Genomic DNA, 20,868 nt, shown 5'->3' on the forward strand with positions numbered 1-20,868 from the left:
CACGGGATTTACTCCAGGGATTCCTCAGGGAATTTCCAATAGCAATTCCTCCGGAGATTTCGTGTAGGATTTTCTCTGGGGATTTCGTCCAGAAATTCATTGAGAAATTCCTTTGAGGATTTTCTTCAAAAATTGTTTCTGGGATTTTTTTAGAGATTTTTTTCTTCTCGAAACTTCTCCTGAGATATCCTCGAGGAATTCTGCTGGTAATTTCGTCCTGAAATTCCTCCAGAGATTTCGTCCAGGAATTCCTCCAGAAACTTCTAAGACGATATGCTCCAGGCATTCCTTCCGGAGAATTCCCCCAAGAACTCATCCGGGGATTTTCTTCAAAAAATCTTCAGGAGATCTCCAATAGCAATTCCTTCGGGGATTTGTACCAGAAATTTCCCTGCGGATTTTCTTAAAAATTCCTCCGGAGATTGTTTTATAGAATTCCTCTGGGGATTTACTCCAGGAATTTCTCCGAGAATATCGAATAGAAATTCCTTCAGGGATGTTCGTCAAGAGCTCTATTGAAAATTTTCTCCAGGAATTCCCCAAAAGACTTCTAATAACAATTCCTACGGGGATTTCGTCCAGAAATTCTTTTGTGCTTTCCTCCAGGAATTGCTTCGGGAATTTCCTCCAGAAGCACCTCCGGAGATTGGTCCAGGAATTCCCCTGAGCATTTCCTCCAGAAACTTCCCTGGCGATTTGCTCTAGGAATTACCAAGGGGATTTCCAATAGCAATCTCTCAGGGGATTTCGTTCAGAATTTCCTCTGGGTATTTCACCCATTTCTTCAGAGAATTTTTCTGGAAATTTTCTCCAGGTAGTTCTTGGAAAATTTGCAACAGGATTTTTTCCGAAGATTTTTTCCAGGAATTTCTTAGAGGATTTCCTTCAGGAATGCCCCCGGGGATTTCTTCCAAGAACTTTTCCGAGAATTCCCTCCAAGAAATAATCCGGAGATTTCCTTTGGAGATATTCTCCACGAATTCCTCCGGGAATTCTTTTGGAGCTCCACCAGGAATTCCTTCGAATTTCCTTCTTAGTTTCTCCAGGAATATCTCTAGAGTTCGTCAAACAATTACCCCGGAGTTTCTCTAGAAACGCCTCCAGAGTTCTTCCAGAAACACATCTGGAGTTCCTCCATAGTTTTTCTAGGATTTTTTTTTTGAGATTCTGTAGGATTTTGTCCAGACTTCCTACAGGAATTTCTTTAAAGATCTCTGGGTATTCCTTCGGTGCTTCACCGTTCATTCCTCCTGAGTTGTTCCAGAAATTCTTTAGGAGTTCTTTCAGCAATTCTTCTGGATGAAATCCAGTATATCCTCCGAAGTTCCTCCAAAGTTCCACCGGGAAGTACTTTGGATTTCCTTCGTAGCTCCTTTGCGTAGTTCTTTCGGGTATTCCTCAAGGAATTTTTCGGGTTTCCCCCATGAATTCCTCTGTAGGTCCTCTAACAATTCTTCCGGCGTTCCTTCAGAAATTTCTCCGGAGTTCTTCCTGAAGCTTTGAAGAAACCTCGAAGCATATGCTGGATAAAATCCAAAAGAATTGCTGAAAGAACTCCAGAGGAATTTCTGAAGCAACTCAGGAGGAATCACCGGTGAAGCTCCGAAGGAACTCTAAAGGAATTTCTGTAGGAATTTTGGAAAAAAACCCTAGAAAATCTCTAAAGGAAATCCTGGAGTAACTACGAAGCAATTCATGGAGAAACTTAGGAGGCGTTCCTGGAGAAACTCCGGATGTGTTATTGGAGGAAGTCCGGAAGCGTTTCTAGAGAAACACCGGAGTAATTGCTTGACGAACTCAGAAGAAATTCCAGGAGAAACTAAGGAGAAAATTCAAATTCCCACAGTTGGAAAGAAACTCCGGAGGAACTTTCAAGAAATCCAAATGAATCACTGGAGGAATTTCTGGAAGAAATCTAGAAGAATTGCCGGTGGAATCCGGAGGACGTTCCGAGGAATTACTGGATGATATCCAGAAGAATTGCCGATGGAAATCCGGAATAATTTTTAGAGGAATCCCCAGAAGAAGTCTAGAGAAATTCCCGAAGAAACTTTTGAGAAATTTTCTGAGGAACTCTGGACAAACTCCCAGAGGGAATGTAGTGAATTATTCGAAGCAACTTCAGAAGAATTCCATTTCATGTTTACTATGATGCCCAAACCAGGTCCGTCGCACTCGGGTTCAGATTGGGTACCACTGGTCCCTCGGTAGTGCAAAAGGTACCCAAGTTTGACACATCGCAGTATACTTTTCACGGCATTCTAGATTACCTTATGAGCCATAAAATTTTGGGCATTCGCAAGGGACATGAAGGTCTTTAATTTGTCTTTGCCCAAACGGCAGATGAAAATCTGACCGGAGAAGGCAAAAATGTCTCGCCTCATATATGAGGGAGTCGCTTTAACGACGGGACGGATGAAAATCCAACCGCAGAAAGCAAGAATATCTCGCCTGTTAAGATAGAGATGCCCACTTGGCCGGTGGAAATCTGACCGGAGAAAGCAAAACAATTCTCGCCTCAGAAGAGGGAGTTCCTTAAAAAGGCAGATAGAATTATGATCGAAGGAATCAAAAATGTCTCGAATCTCAATACATTGGAGGGAGACGCCTTGCCGGCTGAGGAAAATCCTACAGTATAAGCCGAAAATGTGCGATAGAGTACACGAGGGAAGCGTTCTTACAACGAAAAAAAAAACAACCGAAGAAGGCAGGTGGAACTGGAAAAACAAAGTTGAAAAACAGAAACAGAAGTTGGAAAAAGTGTCAAAAAGACAGCTTTAAAAACAAGGAACATTTGAATAAAATATGGTAATGACATAGATTGCGTTACTCGTCGAAGAAAAAGAGATGTGGTAGCTCGACAAATGTCTTAGTAGACCGTGACTTTTGAAAATTAATTATTATTGTTGAGCTGTCAAGTCCATAAGAACCACAGCATGCATAGGCACACTGTGCGCCCTGTTTTCAAGCTAAGATAAAGATCGGACAACTGGGTATAGAATTTGATTGGTTGATTTTGATGTCTCCGAGTGTGTGGCTGCGTGTGAAAAATTACCATCGGAAGCGTTTGTTTTGGTTTTGACTGTGTTGTCGGGTTAACTTGTTAGGTTGTTATTATTTGCGGTTGGTCATAAAAGTTCGTGCCAACTAGCCGACTGATGTGAATGAAAGCAAATATTGAAGCGAAATCAGCTTGAAAGTATAAGAAATTAAGTGCAAAGCCTTTAATTGTGTACGGAGCAGTAAATCGCATCTGGATAGTCATTTTTATCGAAAGAGCCGAAAGTGCGAATGAAACAGTGTACCGTCTTCCATACAAATGGCAACACTGTTTTAGCGTAACACGCAAGGGTGGAAAATTTACAATTGGGCTCATGGATGAAAAGAAGAACAACTAAAAGAAGCCAGTTGTCCGATCTTATCTTAGTTTTCAAGGTGCCCGTGAGAGAGCGAGACAGCACCAACAAACGGCGCACAGTAAAAGTCAACACGCTCGTTCAGATCTACTCAAAGTAGATTTCGACTCACTTCGGAACAAAGTGGAACTGCTGAAAAGCGAGTAAAGCCCTTGTTACTCATTTGAGAGTAACACTGTCAAATGTCAAAATTAGAGTAACACTTACTCACTTCGTTTAATCTGAAATTTGCGAAAATGAGTAGATGTCACTCACTTTTTAAACAATATTCCGGGAAAGAAATCATAAATGTTGGCTTTTCCATTTTTGGAAATAAAATGCGTATCATTTGTATATTTAATGTAAGTCAAATTTACAATGCATAATGTTTATATAAAAGTTGACCTTGTTGATTGCCAGAAGTTCTAGACCTAGTTTTGGAGTAACTTATTTTTCATCCGGGTCTTTAGCGTATCCGAGATCCAATCCGTTGTTGCTAAAGCTAGTGGGCTTCATGGCCGTGGGGTTAGTGGTACCAAGCCTTTAGCCGCATCGTTCCAAGGAGTGTGGGTTCGATTTCCGCTTCAGTAGGAACTTTTCGTCAGGAACGTTTTTCGACTGTGCCGCTGGGCGTTACAAGCTAATCGGTTGTCTAGTGTGGTGCTTCCTTTAAAGGGCAAATCATCCACTGGAAGCATTAACGTGTTGGAGTATTTTTAAATTAGGTACTCAATGAAGCTGTAAAAAAAGATGATGAGATCAAATCAAAATTGTACGATAATATAACTTACACAAAAAAAAGTATATTTTCTAAACAGTTACATCGAATTTCTGTTTTAAACAGGGTTTTGAGCACTTATTTTCTTACTTTTAATGTTTATTCTAATAAATACACATCTTGGCTTGTTAGCGAAATTTTTACATGTATTTGACAGTTGAAAGTGGCTCAGAAATATACGTGGTTACTCAAAAGTAAGTAAAGTTGATTTCTCTCATGAGTGAGTTAAAATTGACTCACTTTAGTAGAATAATGTCACTCACTTTCGACAACTAGCTCAAAAGTTCAAAAGTGAGTTAAAGTTACTCTCTTCTGAGTAGGTTTGAACGAACGTGAAAAGAACAAAGGAATTCATGGCACGTACAGAGGCTCACCTGATGGTGAAATACGATTTTTTTACTTTTCAACATTTCAATACAGTACCAGATTTACGGCCTAACTGACAAATGTAAACAAATTGAGTTTTATTCACCTAACAGTTTATTTGATAAATTACAATCATATAATGCACAACTGTTTCTTAAAAATAACGTTTTTCACGAAATAAGTGAGAAAAACATAAAGGCGCATTTGATATTCTCTTTCGATACGAACTCTGATGTCAATTTCGCCCAACTTCCCCCCCTGCGGTAACCGGGCGCATTTGCGATTGAGTGTGGCAGCAGGGGCGCATTTAAAACTGAGTGTGCAGAAGGTCGATAGTGAAGAAGGTTCGTGTGAAAGAGCGTAGCAAAACGGCGAAGCTGATGATAGTCAAACCAGAAGGATGAGGTAGAAAGGCACAATCGCTGCTGTCAAACTGAAGGAGACGAAAAACCGAGGGGCGCAACAATCCTCAATTTTGATGAATGGCGCATGATGCTTTTTTATTTATTTTAACATGTTGTTCATAATATGAAAATAAATCAAATGGTTTGTTACAAAAGTAATATTGTAATGGATCATACAAAAATGCATCATGCGATCAAATCGATCGGAAACATAATATAGAATTGAAATTATATCCGCTGAACTTCAAACCGATTTTACTGACAATGTATTAGTGTTCACATTCGCCCTAATTCTGACTCTGTATTGATTTATGTCACGTACAGACAGAGCTGCCAGATGATTTGATAGAAAATCTGTATCTTCCAGGTTAGAAAATCTGTGTCCCATACAAAAAAATCTGTGTCCATACAAAAATTGTTGAAAGAAAACCTGTGTTTCATACAAATTGAATCTGTGTAAGAATAAAAAAATCTGTGTAATACAGATAAATCTGTATATGTGGCAGCCCTGCGTACAGAGGCTCACCTGATGGTGAAATACGATATTTTTTACCTTTCAACATTTTCAAATCGAACTTCAGAAATCAATAAATTTCATCGACAATCAAGCACCCCTATCCACACTGAATAAAGGGCTAACGTGACGCGCTCAAATTGTCAAACTCGAGTTTTTCGATACGGTTTGTTTACACATTCTTCAAGATATTTCTAGCGTAACATTTGAAAAGGGCCTATCTGCAAAAAGGTAAACATTGAGAAATTCTCAATTGAAGATTCCGTACCATATTTATAATTCCTATTTTAAACCCATTCGCATTTTTACTAGTTTCATACCTGTGTTCGACACCCATTAAAGTCTGTTGCGTGGCCCATTATGTTTCTAATCTCAAATAACACAACAACTGGTGAAAATTGTTGAATTCAAACATCATCGGCAGTTAGGCCCTTTCAGTTAGGCCCTTTGATTGAACATGGTTTCAGTTAGGCCCTTTTATAATTTGCTAATTTTATTGATTTTTGAGTTGGTTTGCATAAATCTTGAACAAAATTTAGCGATTATGTGAAAAAAACACTATATAATAGCTATATATTGGAAATTTTCGGTTGAAGATTCAGTACCATATTGATTATTCCTATTTCAAACCCATTCGCTTTTTACTAGTTTCATACTTGGGAAAGATCCAAAAATGACGTTCATCGTTTTTCGGGATTTCTAGAACCCTTCTACCCCCTCTGTCACGCTTTTTCTAATACCCAATCCATGCACTGTCACATTTTCGTACATCCCCCCATTGGAGGAGGCCCCAATTGATGGATAACCCCTTGTGTTCGACACTTATAATGGTCTATTACGTGGCTCACAACGATTTGAATTTGAAATAGCACAACAACTTGTAAAAATAGTTCAATTCAAACATCATCCGCAGATAGGCCCTTTTACGAATTTTCAAACCAGTTAGGCCCTTTTTGAATTTGCTAATTTTATTGATTATTGAAGTGATTTGCATAATTGTTCGACAACATTTAATGATTATGTGAGAAAACAACACAATATCATACAAGCTACATATTGGAAACTATTCTATACAAAATCAGCAACATATTGATTATTGATATTTCAAACCCATTTACTTTTTTTACTAGTTTTAAACTTGTGTTAGACACTCATTATGGTTTATTACGTGGCCCAGAACGTTAGTAATCTCAAATAGCATAACGACTCGTGAAAATGGTTGCATTCAAATATCATCAGCAGTTAGGCCCTTCAATGAATCTTCAAACCAGTTAGGCCCTTTCAGTTAGGCCCTTCGATTGAACATGGTTTCAGTTAGGCCCCTCCAGTTAGGCCCTTTTATTAAACATAGTTCCAGTTAGGCCCTTTATTGATTTTATTGCTTATTGAAGTGATTTTCATAGTTTTTAAATAAAATAAAGCGAGAGAAAAACAATGTTATAGCTAAATGTTGGATATTCTCGGTTGAAGGTTCAGTACCTTATTGATTATATCTATTTCAAACCCATTCACTTTTTTACTTGATTTATACTTGAGGGCCTTCCTTAGCAGAGCAGTTTTAGCCCGCGGCTACAAAGCAAAGCCATTCTGAAGGTATCTGAGTTCCATTCCCGGTCGGTACAGGTTTTTTCGTAATGGAAATTTCCTTTACTTTCGTGAATATAGAGTACCTTCGTACTTGTCACACGATATACGAATGCGAAAATGGCAACTTGTCAAAAAAAAGCTCTCAGTTTATAACTGAGGAAGTACTCATTGAACACAAAGCTTAGAAGCAGGCTCTGTCCCAGTGAGGACGTAATGCCAAGAAGAAGTATAAGAAGAATTCTTGCAGGGCTGTTACAAAAACAAACGAATTTGTTTTTGTGAAAATCGCGACTTTTGGAACTCGATCCACAACTAGAGGCAACAAATAAAAATTAACAAATAAAAATTATTCAACATTTTTAATGTAATTGATTTTTTTTTTTTTTTTTTTTTAAATCTTTATTTGAGTGTATTTTAACGCACGAGGGTTGATTTTTTTTCAGAATAAAACTAACTTCGCATTAAGATTATGATAAAACTAGTAAAAAAGAGAATGGGCTTGAAATAGGAATCAATATAGTACTGAATCTTCAATAAAGAATTTTTAATATTCAAAGTTGATTTTCTCACATACCTAATCGATTGATTTTGATCTAAAACTTTGAAAATCACTTCAATAATCAATAAAATTAACAAATTCCAAAAGGGCCTAACTGGAACTAAGTTTAATAAAAGGGCCTAACTGGAGGGGCCTAACTGAAACCATGTTCAATCAAAGGGCCTAACTGAAAGGGCCTAACTGGTTTGCAGACTCGTAGAAGGGCCTATCTGCCGATGATGTTTGAATTCAACCATTTTCACGAGTTGTTTTGTTATTTAAGATTTTAAACGTTATGGGCCACCTAGTAGACTATTATGAGTGTCGAACACAAGTATAAAACTAGTAAATAGGAGAAAGGGTTTGAAATATGAATAATCAATATAGTACTGAATCTTCAATAAAGAATTTTCAATATTCAATGTTGATTTTCTCACATAATCGATTGATTTTGTTCTAAAACTTTGAAAATCTATTCAATAATCAATAAAATTAACAAATTCCAAAAGGGCCTAACTGGAACTATGTTATATAAAAGGGCCTAACTGGAGGGGCCTAACTGAAACCATGTTCAATTAAAGGGCCTAATTGAAAGGGCCTAACTGGTTTGAAGGCTCGTAAAAGGGCCTATCTGCCGATGATGTTTGAATTCAACATTTTTTACTAGTTTTTATGTTATGTTAGATTTAAAACGTTACGTGGCCCAGTAATAGACTATGAGTGTCGAACAAAAGTTTAAAACTATTAGAAAGCAATGAGTTCAAAATAGTAACAATCAATATTTTTCAGAATCTTCAATTGAGCATTTCTCAATTTTGAAGTAATGCTGATAGACCCTTTTCAAATATTTCACTAGGTTCCATTATGTGAGAAAAACACTATACAATGGCTAAATATTGAAAAATATGGAGGAAAATTAAAAATGCACGGAAGGGCCTATCTGATTTTGATGGAAATTTTCAGTTAGGCCCTTTTATGACCAGTTAGGCCCTCTTAGTTTTATCATTTTCAGATAGGCCCTTTTAAATTTGAATAAAATTACCATTAATAATGCATTTTGCATGCCCGTAAGAGTATGTAGGAGTAATTTACGTAAAAAATGATGCGAATAATGAATAATCAAGTTTGTTTACATTTTGCAGTTAGGCCCTTTTCAAATGTTACGCTAGATTTTCGTATTATTTGCGGAATTCGTAAAATATTTTCCTATTTAAAATAAAACCTTTAAGTTTATTGCAATAATTCTAGAAAGCTCCAGGTGCTATTCGTTGAGTTGGTTGAATTACGTGGATGATGTTAGATAAAATAAATCAATGACCTTTTAAGGCTTCCTGGATCGATCGTCAAAATGCTTCTAAGGTAAGCAACACAATGTTGTGCTCCAAATTTCCTTATCACATTATCGAACGCTTTCCAGGCAATTCATTTCGGGAAGCAATGCCATCGAAGAGATCTACATCGTCAAACGCGAGAACGAAAGCGACAATGAGGAGAATCCACCGCTGGAGAAAATGCTACCGGAAACGGGAGCGGTTCCGGTTTCGATGACTTCAGATGATTACGGAACAGATTTGGCTCCGGCGATTGAGATTAAGGATGAACCGGAAGAGGATGATGGTGACAATAAGGAACTTCTTGTAGAATGTGGGACGGAAGTGGTTGAGGAGCCAGAACCGAAGGCGGCAATTAAGAGTGAAAATGAGGACGATATTCCTCTATCGGTTCGTCTTAAAAAGCTAAAACAGTCGAAAGCTGCAAGGAAAGCACGGAAACGGAAGAAACTGAAATTGGAGCGAAGCAGCTCAGAGTCAGATAATGGAAATGCCTTTGCTGAGAATGAAGAAGGGGACAGCGGAAGCGATGAGGACGAAAAACGGCCTCGCGGGGAACCAAACTGTAATGTTTGCTCGACGAAATTTCAATCCCAGGCCGAGTTGAAAGTTCACCTGCGCAAGAAGCATTCCGAAATGGTTCCGTTCCGATGCGAGAAATGTGCCTCCGGTGAGGTAAAGAGCGTCTCCTCGCTTAATCGACACTTTGAAATGCATGACCCGGACAAGCCTCACAAGTGCAACTATTGCGAAGCGCGTTTTTCCACGAGAATCAATCGAACGGCCCATCAGAGAAGGTATCACAAGGCGGATTTGGAAAACGACACCATTCGGAATGCAAACCGGAGGTTCGTTTGTCGATATTGCAATAAAAGGTTTGCTGCCAAGTTTAATCTAGAACGGCACGAGCGAAATCACGAGATGAAGATAACGGACGATGAGGAGTTTCTAAATCGTCGCAACAAATGCTACATATGTGATTCGAAACCATGTGACAGTAAGGAAGCACTCACGGAGCATCTGAGCATTCACGTCGATAAGCTGCCTTACACGTGTATCCAGTGCGAGGAACCAGGGATGATCACTTCGGTTCGATTGTTGAACAAACATCTTGCATCCCATGAGGAACCGGAGAAGCCTATCAAGTGCGTTTACTGTGATGAAAGGTTCATTTCCGTGGTGGTTTGTCAGGCCCACGAGCGGTCACATGCTCAAGAGAAGGAAGCAGATGAGAAGGCCACTGCAAAGATTGAAGCCGAGAGAATTTCCACCAAAATCATCATCGTCGATGGGATGAAGCGTTACGTTTGTGGCTACTGTGGCAATTCTTATTCCCTGTTGAGTACCCTTCGTAGGCACGAGAATATCCACACGGGAAAGATTCAATACGTTTGCAAGATCTGCGGCAAAATCTTCAACAAGTCTTCCTGCTTGCTTCAACACGAGAGAACCCATTCTCAGGATGCGCCCTACAAGTGCGAAATTTGCAATCGAGGGTTCAAAGAAACGATTCGACTGATTGAACATCGTCGCATCCACAGCGGAGAACGACCCTTCAATTGTCCCAACTGTTTCAAAAGCTTCCGAATTAAACCACTCCTCAAAGAGCACATTTTACTGTGCACTGCTCCGGACATCTGCTTGGAATGCGAGTGTCGCTTCTGCTCCAACGTGTTCAGCACTTTCCGCCTCCTTTCCGAACATATTCTCAACAATCATCCTCTCACGATCGAGGAAACCAATTGCGAGTTCTGCGATCTGAAGTTCAAAGACAGTTTGCAGCTTGCCGAGCATGAACATTATCATCGGAACCCTAACTCGATCAAGTGCGACATCTGCGGGCGGATCTTCAAGCAGCTTTCGAACTTGCGGAGACATCAGCGACTGCACAGCAATGACGCAGTTCCCTTTCAGTGCGATCTGTGTGGGAAGAACTTCTCGCAGGCTGGTGCTTTGAAAGTGCATAAGCGGATTCATTCTGGTACGTTGATAAGGAGTTTGTATTTGACTACCTTTCGACTCATCATATCTATCTTTTCAGGTGAAAAGCCTTACAAGTGTGAGCTATGCGACAAGCACTTCTACCACAGTTCGACCATGAATCGTCACAAGCGGTCGCACTACAAGTCCAAAAGCAAGCTCTTCCTGTTCGGTGAAAATAATTCTTCTTCCCAGCCGGAAGACGATCAGCAAATAGAAAGTAAACCCGACGTGACCATAATCACGATCTCGTCGATCGAAGATTGCATCACCCCAAAAGCGGTGGAATCTAACTCCATGTCATCGATTCCTACCTCGGTGGAAGATCACAACCTTCTGGAAATGCCGCAAGTGCCTAACGATGTTCACACTGATCAGCAGCAAATTGAGCTATCTAATTTTAACATTGCCGGAACGAACACGGTCTCCATAGTGGCAGCTGACGGAGTAGAAAGGGTACTGGATGACGACGGATCACTTTACGTGTTGAGCACGAAAATGATGATTCCCCAGACGATCATGCAGCACCATTCGGAGGATCAGAATGCAGCAGAATGTTTGAACCTGGATCCATCGATGGGACCCATGTAGGAGTCTTCTTGAGCTGAGAAATGCTGTAGAATATGAAGTTGTTTTCCTATATGTTTAATGAAGATGAGATAATAAACTGTTATCTCTGGTAGAATGATGTTCACCTTACGTAGAGCACTGCACAATTCTCCGAAATTCTGTTCTCTTTGTGGCCTTGTTCTCTGTTCCCTGCTTTGTTCTTTGTTCGGTTCGTTGTTTTATGCTCTGTTCTCTATTCGCTGATCTATTCTATGTTTTCTGCTCTGCTCTGTTCTCTACTTTTTTCTTTAATCTCTGTTCTCTGTTCACTTTTCTGTTCTGTTTTCTGTTATGTTCTCTGCTGTGGTCTTTACTCTGTTCTGTGCTTTATTATCTGTTTTGTTCTCTGCTCTCTGTTCTGTTCGCTGTTTTGTTCTGTCCTCTGTTTTGTTCCCTGTGCTGTCCCCTGGTTTGTACTCTGCTCTCTTCTGTTCTCGGCTCTGTTTTCTATTCTCTGCTCTGTTTTCTGCTTTGTCCTCTGCTCTCTATTCTATTCTCTGTTTTCTGCTCTGTTTTCTATTCTCTGCTCAATTATTCTCTGTTCTGTTCGCTCCTCTGTTCAGTTTTTTTTTCTCTGTACTCTGCTCTGTTCTCCGCTCTGTTATCTGGTATCTGTTGTGTTATCTGCTCTGCTTTCTGTTCTCTTCTCTGTTATGTTCTCTGCACGCTAAGCCAGCTTCACGTTAAAACTACACAGAGTAAGCAAGCCTTAATAAAGCACAAAGTGACTTAATCACTGTGCAACATAATTGACAAATCCATAACACATCATTTTAAATAATTCTCACGAAATAGCTTAGCAACATGCAGTCACTTTGCACTCTTCAAGTGCCAACCAATATATCATTGCACCCTGCTGAGTGCGATGCACCCAATAGAACCCGGTAAGCAAAAGATCAGATTACAGACCTCCTTGCTTGCTGGGAGAACCTAATTTCTCGTTACACATGTTGCATATATTATCGGTATTGGTTCGATCGGAGCTACCACCTTCTCTCTCTCCATTATTCCTTTTGTGTAGACTTTGTAGAGTATGAAAGTATTTAGTAAGTAAGTTAAAACAGAAATGAAGAACATTCATTCAGTTTTCGACATCGAACACGTCTAGGTCTTTTCTGAGCGATGATGACATTCGACATCACATGGCGACCGTGACAGGAAAAAAACAGCAACTGCGCTGATTAAAAATTATGATGGCTCGCCTTCCGAGCTCGATACATTTGTCGACTCTGTCGATTTACTTTCAGAATTAACCGAGCAGTAGCACAAAGCAACAGCTATAAAATTCATAAAAACCAGACTGAGTGGTAAAGCACGATCCGCTTTACCAGCCAATCCCCAAACGTTAGCAGAAATTACAAATGCTATTAAACAGGCATGCAAAAGTGTGGAAACACCAGAATCAATTTTGGCCAAAATGAAAGCCACCAGAAACAAAGGGGATCAACAAAAATTTTGTGAGGAAATCGAAACACTCTCGCAAAAACTATCAACATTATATATTGACAATGAGATTCCACCAAACGTATACGGAGAAAAATAAATGGTAAAAACAACCAAATTTTAGCTATTTTCAAACTAAAGTTTAGGTTAAATATTGCACAACCAAAATTTTAGTTTGATTCAACCTCCTACGTTGTCTGAAACAAACATTTTTTGTTTGTTTTCATCTTGACTTTGAATTCAAACTCAACAAAAGCTTGTTTGAAACAAACTAAATATTAGTTGTTTCGTTTGACATTTGTGAAAACAACCAAGGCTTTAGTTTGTTTCAAACTAGAAAAATCAGTTTGAGTTTGCCAATCTTAAGTTTGTTTCAAAGTAATCCGTTGTTTGAAATTAACAAATCCCTGGTTGATTGTAGGTTCATTCCATTTCTTTTTATTTTTTTGTTGTTGTAAATAAAAAATGCTGTATTATATAAATATATAATTATTTTCCAAAATTTAACTTACAAAGCTTATGTATGCTACAGTTCATAACATTTCATGAAAAAAAAACTGATGCTGCTGTGGATATGGCTTCCGGAATGCGAGAATTACACGAAAGGATTCCAATTCGTGCCTCTGGCCACTGGGTGTTTTCAACGAAGATAGAAAAAAATAATAGATATTTAGTCTGAGATAAGACAGTACATATGTAATGCAATTGATAATTACCTTGTTTCGTCGTGCGTATTCATCACAGCATTTGAGGAAAAAACCTGGTGCTCCACATCCGATGTTATGCAAAGATATCGTCGGATAATGCAAGCAGCCAATGGCACGATTCTCTGTCTCATTCCTGATATAAAAACACAGTACACTATAATTCAATTAAATTTATCACTAAGCGGAAATAATGAGCGGAGTATTATTTCTAACTCACCTTATTATAGAATTATCGAAAATAATTTCGCTTTATTTGCCGTCCAACGAAAAATTGTCAAACACCGAGGAATCCTTCTAGTAACACTAATTTTAAACAACCTAATTATTGGTGAAATCAAACTAGATTTTGGTTAGAGGAAAGGCAAATCTTGATTTGAAACAAACATAATCTTTGTTGAATTTGCAAAGAAACTCTACCTTAAAACAACCTAATAAGCAACATTGAATCAAACGAAGGTGGTGAATTAAAAACAACAAATTATGGTTTAGGAACAACCAATTTTTTGGGTTGAATATCAACAAAAAAATTAGTTGTTTCAAACTTGTCTGTTTTTTCTCCGTGATACTGATTAACGGTGTATCCAACACTGAATTAAAAATTATTTTTAGAGCTAACGAATTTGATTCAATACAAAAAGCTATCCAAAAAATCAACGAATCTCAATCTGAACAATCCCAGGTATTTAGTTTTCAGTTGAGAGGACGTGGTAGAGGAGGATCTGGAACCAACTCTCAAACGTCCAACTTTTCAGGAAATAGATCCTACCCAAACAATGATCCAAACCGTCAGTATCGAAATTACTCTCAAAACCAAAATAAACGAGGCCACGGAAGAGGATACAATAATTATCGGGGTAATTCCCGAGGAAATTACTACAACAGAGGGAGAAATCCTTCTCATACTTCAAATTTTTCTAACAACAGGGCTGGGTCTAATCATAATGTATTTTACGCGCAAGCGGAAAACGGTCCAGTCCCCCAACAAATGGTAGTTGGGGGAGTACCCTCAATTCAGATTCCTCAACCGCACCCGAATCAACAGCAAAGTGTTCACCAGTGTGCAACGGTGAACAGAAGATTAACAAAAATTGTTATAGTATAAACACAAATTGCTCGAATTTTGTAATAATTAACATTGGATTTTCAAGCTCCGAGCGTACGTTATTAGTCGACTCTGGAGCTGAGCTTTCTATTTTCAAAGTTAATGGAATCAACCAGTCTCCACTCATAAACGGAAAGGAAAAATGTACTATCACAGGGATAAATAATTCACCAGTAGAGACTCTGGGCTCTACTATAACAAAAATATTTCTTCCAAACAATGTAGAAGTTGACCATACATTCCAATTGGTCGACTCTGCTATCCCGATCCCAACAGATGGTACACTGAAATGAATTTTATAGTAGAAACTACTGAATCCATGGTAACATTAAGAACTGCACCAACGATTTTCAACCGACTACACTAATCTGTTAACTCTACCAAAACATAGTCAACATCACCACACAAGAAAATATTTTCGGTTTAATTAACCAAAGATGCAACATTTATGACTAGAAACATTCTTGATTTGACAAGTTTGGCATTGTACTTTTGACCACACTGTGTTGTAAGGTGAGTGTCACGGGTTGAAATACAATGCTATGTAGTCGAGACTACTATGGACATGGTCACTTTTACTGCACTGGTCAGTGATTTTTACCAGATTATAGTAAACTTAACAGATTTTTGTAGTCGGTTGAAAATCGTTGGTGCAGTTCTTAGGGCTTATTCACAAATTTCATAACGCTGAATGGGGTGGGTGGGTGTCCTCACGTTGTTACGGCTCATACAAAATTTGTAGAATATTCATACAAAAAACGTTACGAAGGGGTGGGTGGGTGTCAAAAATGGTCGTTTTCGGCGTTATGAAATAAATGAATGAACCCTTAATTCTACCATGGATTCAGTAGATTATACTACAAAATCTGTTTGCGTGTATTTTAGGGCGAGATTTTCTGACAAAATATCGCTGTGTAATAAATTATGACACATGGCTATTATCAGGAATTTTTAACAATGAGGAATGTCAAATTCCAATTGAGGATAATTTAAATGGTGAATTCGTTTTACCACCACGATGTGAGGTGTTGAAACAAATTTTAACCGATGAATTATCCGAAGATCAGGTACTAATTGTAGTATCCGGAATTTTCCTGAGATTTTGTGGCGAACGGTTGTGCTGGTTTGTACCCAGCATGCACTTGTTCGGCCGACGGCGGAACCAGCCGAAAGTGAGTGCTTAAATAGTTCCGGATACTACACTAATTTCCAATGAAATCAGTCCTGGAGTTTTTTTGTGCAAATACTATAATTAACAACCACAATAAATTATCCAAATTCATAAATACTACTGACAATTTTGTAAAAATTAATAAAAAATTTCATAAAAATCTAATTCCCCTAAAATGTTATGACATTTATTCCTTTGATGCATCAAACGAGGAGAACCGGACTACGAAATTACTTGCTGAACTCAAAACCGATCATCTTCCGTGTGATTACAAACACAAATTAACAGAACTTTGTATGAAATATAGTGACGTATTTGCATTAAAAGGAGATACGCTTACTTAAAACAATTTTTATAAACAATCTATGAATTTAAACGACAAAATTCCAGTTTACATAAAAAATTACAGAATTCCTGAAGTTCATAGAAATGAAATCTGTAAACAAGTTACTAAAATGCTTGACGACAAAATTATTCAACCGTCGATCTCCCCGTATAATTCACCCCTTGTGTTGGTTCCTAAGAAATCTACCAACGAAGATAAGAAATGGCGACTTGTAGTCGATTTTAGGCAACTTAATAAGAAAATAGTGGCCGACAAATTTCCTTTACCCAGGTTTGAAGACATATTGGACGAACTGGGTAGAGCCAAGTATTTTTCCACTCTTGACTTGATGTCTGGTTTTCATCAGATCGAGTTAGACAAAAGTTCCAAAAAATATACCGCCTTCTCCACGGCCAATGGTCATTATGAATTCAATCGGTTACCATTCGGTTTAAATATTTCCCCGAACAGTTTCCAAAGAATGATGACTATTGCAGTGGTCTACCCCCTGAGTGTGCTTTTCTTTATATCGATGACATCATTGTCATCGGATGTTCTGTAAAACATCATTTGCAAAATTTAGAAAGCGTTTTTAAGAAACTTAAACGCTTTAATCTCAAGCTTAATCTTGAGAAGTGTCATTTTTTCTGCACAGATGTTTCCTTTTTGGGACATCATGTATCTCAACATGGTATTTTACCTGATAAATCCAAGCATGAAACTATAGTTAATTATCCTACACCCAAAAATGCCGATGATGTCAGAAGGTTCGTAGCCTTCTGCAACTCCCAAGAAACATTTGCCTATTTTATAATCATTTATTAAGCAATTTTTCACAACTACATACTGAATAGTTGCTTTATTATATTACTTTGCAGCTGCTACGCACACATTGTTCAAGCAAATCTGGCGAAATTATTAAGCTTCTTATCATTTAGTGACTGTAATCATATATTGTAATGATGTTTATTCAGGTTTCACTTAGCTTAATAAGGATTGATGATTTAACAACGCTAGTTTAACAAACTACATTATTGCTGTATAATTCAGCATCATGTTGAACAACATTTTAATTATTTCCAAGTGAAACCTTTGTTCAGGCGTTGTTCACACAAATTTGGAGAAGTTATAAAGCGTGTCGTTGAATATTGACTTTATTCTACAACTTCAAAATCGCTTCATAAGCATTCATATCAGCTTTTATTCAACTGCCACAAAATTGATTGAAAACAAATAAATGACTAAAAATAGCTAACACTGTATACATCAAATGCAGTGTATACCTTTACCATGAATTAAATAACCACACTTTTAATAATTACATGAATACTGGATTCAAACTCGAGACTTTCCCATCGTCAGCGGTATACCTTGCCATCTGCGTCATCCTTGAATTCATATATCAGCCTTCCAGTGCCCAATATAAACCTCTTGTAGCTGATTATTGATCATGCTTGAGCTTCTATTCAACAATAACTAATCAACACGTGCTATGCTGATCAACAACTGAATAATCGCATTACTTCTGCTGCTGTTCAGTACTGATGCGAGCTGAACTCAGTCGGCTATTTATAGCGCACAGTGAGAAAATTTATATCAATGCTGGTCAAAAATAAAGTTTATTCACAAAGTAAAAACAGTCTGAAATGATTAATCGAATTTCATAATAAGTTTTAACTTGTTAAAACTTTAATAGAATTGTTCATCTAACTATACTAAAATTCATTTATTAAATGTATAATATTTCTACTAGGTTAATATTTTAATTATTTGTCGAACTTTTTCCATCTATTAAACATTATACAAATATAAAATATATTTCAATCAATAATCCTATGTCAGAAGACTGATTCAAAATATTTTCTAAACAGCAAACATTCTAAACATTTTAAATATTGTATTGAGAAAGCATCAGTTATTATTGTATCCAACATGTTTTTATATATTAGTAAGTTAGTGGCGAATTCGCCAAGGGCGAAAAGCCATTCAAATGAAAATAAATAATAATAATAATAGTAAGTTGAACATTGCAATACATTAGGAATACAACGCATTTTTTAGATATTTTGTCCATTTTTCAAAAATTGGCTATGGTGTGACCTTTTTTGTAAGGCTTCTTTGTTGCTGAACAATGTGTTTAGTAATCGTTATTTTGGACTTCTTTGGATGACCTGCTCGGATGATATATCTATGTTGTATTAGGATTTTATAAAATACCTATTCAGCTTTAAATCATGTTCATGTTAAACATGGAAACAGCTGAAGTGCGAAGCAACCAAAACGTTAGTTCGTCTCCTGTACATCTGTTTACACAATTATATTTGTTTGGTGGAATATTGGCTCTTTAATAGAAGGAAAAATGACTTGTTCAACTCATTAGTAAAACAATCTTGACAAGTCGGCAGAGATTCTTTGGAGAAGTTTAATAAGTGTTGATTCTACTATTATTCATTCCAATGAAAAATGTTGAACATTGACTTAAATTTGGATCTTAATACCATCTTCTCAGCTCTTTGTAGGGCATTTTTTCAGCTGTCACCATTATTCAACAATAATTAACTATGTATGTTTATTTGTGACACTTGACTGTAAGTTGGCTAACCACTTTCATGTAACTATTGTTAAATTATTATTTATACTTCGATTATCATTAAAAATGTTATGATTAGTAACTTTTTCCGATATCAATAACGTCGCTGATGATGATCACTACATTTGGAAAATTTAAATTTGGATATTTTTAATCCAATGTGATTCGAACTTTACCCTCGCTGATCCATTATGTCGCTATTAAGTCCATTACGTTAATCCATCTATCGCATACACGTCTTGGATTTGATTTGAAAAACATTTGAAACATTTGAAAATAACATAAAAAGACATAATATGTTTTGCTTGAATAAGAGCATACTCATATACTGTTATTCACATTGTTTATAAGTTTTACTAATCATGCTGGTCAACATTTTAAGTATTAGACACTGAAACTTTTGTACGATTTGTTGTTAATCAAATGTTCAATATGCTACTAAAATGATGGCTAAAACCTATAGAAGCTTTTAATCAGTCAATTGTTAAACTTCTTATGTGTTTTAGAACAAAAGCTACTATATTTGCATTTTTGGAGGTTTATTCAGCTCGTATTCAAAACACAAACTTCAAGTGGAATAACAGTTTTTTTATAAGCGGAAATTAATTTTATTCAATTAATGATTCAACTAAAAATTTGTTCAGCAATGGTTGCTGCTATGCAGCTTGTATTAAACACGTAAGTATCTTAAAAGCTACCAATTGTTCCTTGGGCTATTATCGAAGATTCATAGCATACTTCTCAGAAATAGCATCTCCTTTAAATGCATTATTAAAGAAAAATATTAAATTTGTATGGAGTGACAAATGTGAAAATGCATTCAGGACACTCAAAGACAAATTGATATCCCCACAAATACTCAAATTTGCTGACTTCAACAAGAAAATTATATTACGCACAGATGCGTCGAAAAACGCATGCGGTGCAGTTCTATCGTAACCATACGGATATATTGACTTACCGATTGCGTATGCGAGTAGAACATTCACCAAAGGAGAGAGAATTAAGTCCACTATTGAGCAAGAGCTAACAGCGATACACTGGGCTATAACCTACTTATACGGCAGACGATTTACTGTCAGAACAGATCATCGTCCGCTAGTATATCTATTTTCCATGAAAGACCCTTCGTCAAAACTAACAAGGATGAGAACTGATTTAGAAGAATTTCAATTTGATATCGAGTACGTGAAAGGAAAAGAAAATGTCGGGCCTGACGCCTTATCACGCATCTCTATCGACTCAGAAAAACTTTCAAACATTCTCGCTTTACCAGTACAAACGAGGTCAATGACAAAACCAACAACGAGCATAGAAAACCAAACGTCTAACCTATCCAGACTGATCACCTCAAGGCGTATGACTCTATTAATAACATCGATGCATACAATTTGCCAAAATTGATGTTCACAAACCTGAATAATGACTTACACATAAATATCATGACAAGAAATGTGAACTTTATTCCTTATGTGTAGACTTTGTAGAGTATGAAAGTATTTAGTAAGTAAGTTAAAACAGAAATAAAGAACATTCATTCAGTTTTCGACATCGAACGCACGTCTAGGTCTTTTCTGAGCGATGATGACATTCGACATCACAACAGCATATCTTAAAACTACACAGAATGAGGCAACGAATGCAGAACTGGCTGACTGAGTGAAAATTCTGTGTAGGTTGCACTAATTCTGTGAGTAGCCGACGTGTTGGCCTTCGGCTGTGCGGATACTATCTATCACCTCCCGCGCGGCAGCAAGCAGTTGGCCGTTGGTAAGATGGGGAGTTTTCTGGGATTTCTAGCGAAAAGCCGGAAGATAGTCGCAAATGCGTAAGTTTTTTTCCCCATTTGCTTCCGCTTCTTCTATTCGAATGAAAAAATCTCTGAAAAACTTTAAAATTGGAAAGTTTTTTTTTTCAATGTTTTTAGAAGCAAAACAAAAATGGAAGCGCATTCCGCATTTCAAGAACTCATTTTTGAGCGGAGCAAATTGAGCGTGTTTTCAAATTTTTCAAACTTCCAACACAAGC

General features: G+C 37.4%; 1 protein-coding gene across 1 annotated transcript; it reads left to right on the forward strand.

Annotated features, from left to right (window-relative positions):
* Nucleotides 1-8,752: 8,752 nt before the first annotated feature.
* On the forward strand, nucleotides 8,753-11,592 carry LOC5572613 (zinc finger protein 678). Its single transcript, XM_001654074.2, has 3 exons — nucleotides 8,753-8,941; nucleotides 9,000-10,894; nucleotides 10,955-11,592. Exons 1-3 carry the CDS (start codon nucleotides 8,931-8,933, stop codon nucleotides 11,482-11,484), a joined length of 2,436 nt encoding a protein of 811 aa, XP_001654124.2. The 5' UTR covers nucleotides 8,753-8,930; the 3' UTR covers nucleotides 11,485-11,592.
* The last annotated feature ends 9,276 nt before the right edge of the window (nucleotides 11,593-20,868 follow it).

The sequence above is a fragment of the Aedes aegypti genome, chromosome 1 (assembly GCF_002204515.2).
Source record: "Aedes aegypti strain LVP_AGWG chromosome 1, AaegL5.0 Primary Assembly, whole genome shotgun sequence".
In the NCBI taxonomy this organism is placed as follows: domain Eukaryota; kingdom Metazoa; phylum Arthropoda; class Insecta; order Diptera; family Culicidae; genus Aedes; species Aedes aegypti.

Bases quoted from the DNA above. Each gene is read 5' to 3' on its own strand.
- LOC5572613 (XM_001654074.2), top strand. The intron at 10,895-10,954 runs GTACGTTGATAA...CTATCTTTTCAG, and splicing joins GCATAAGCGGATTCATTCTG to GTGAAAAGCCTTACAAGTGT.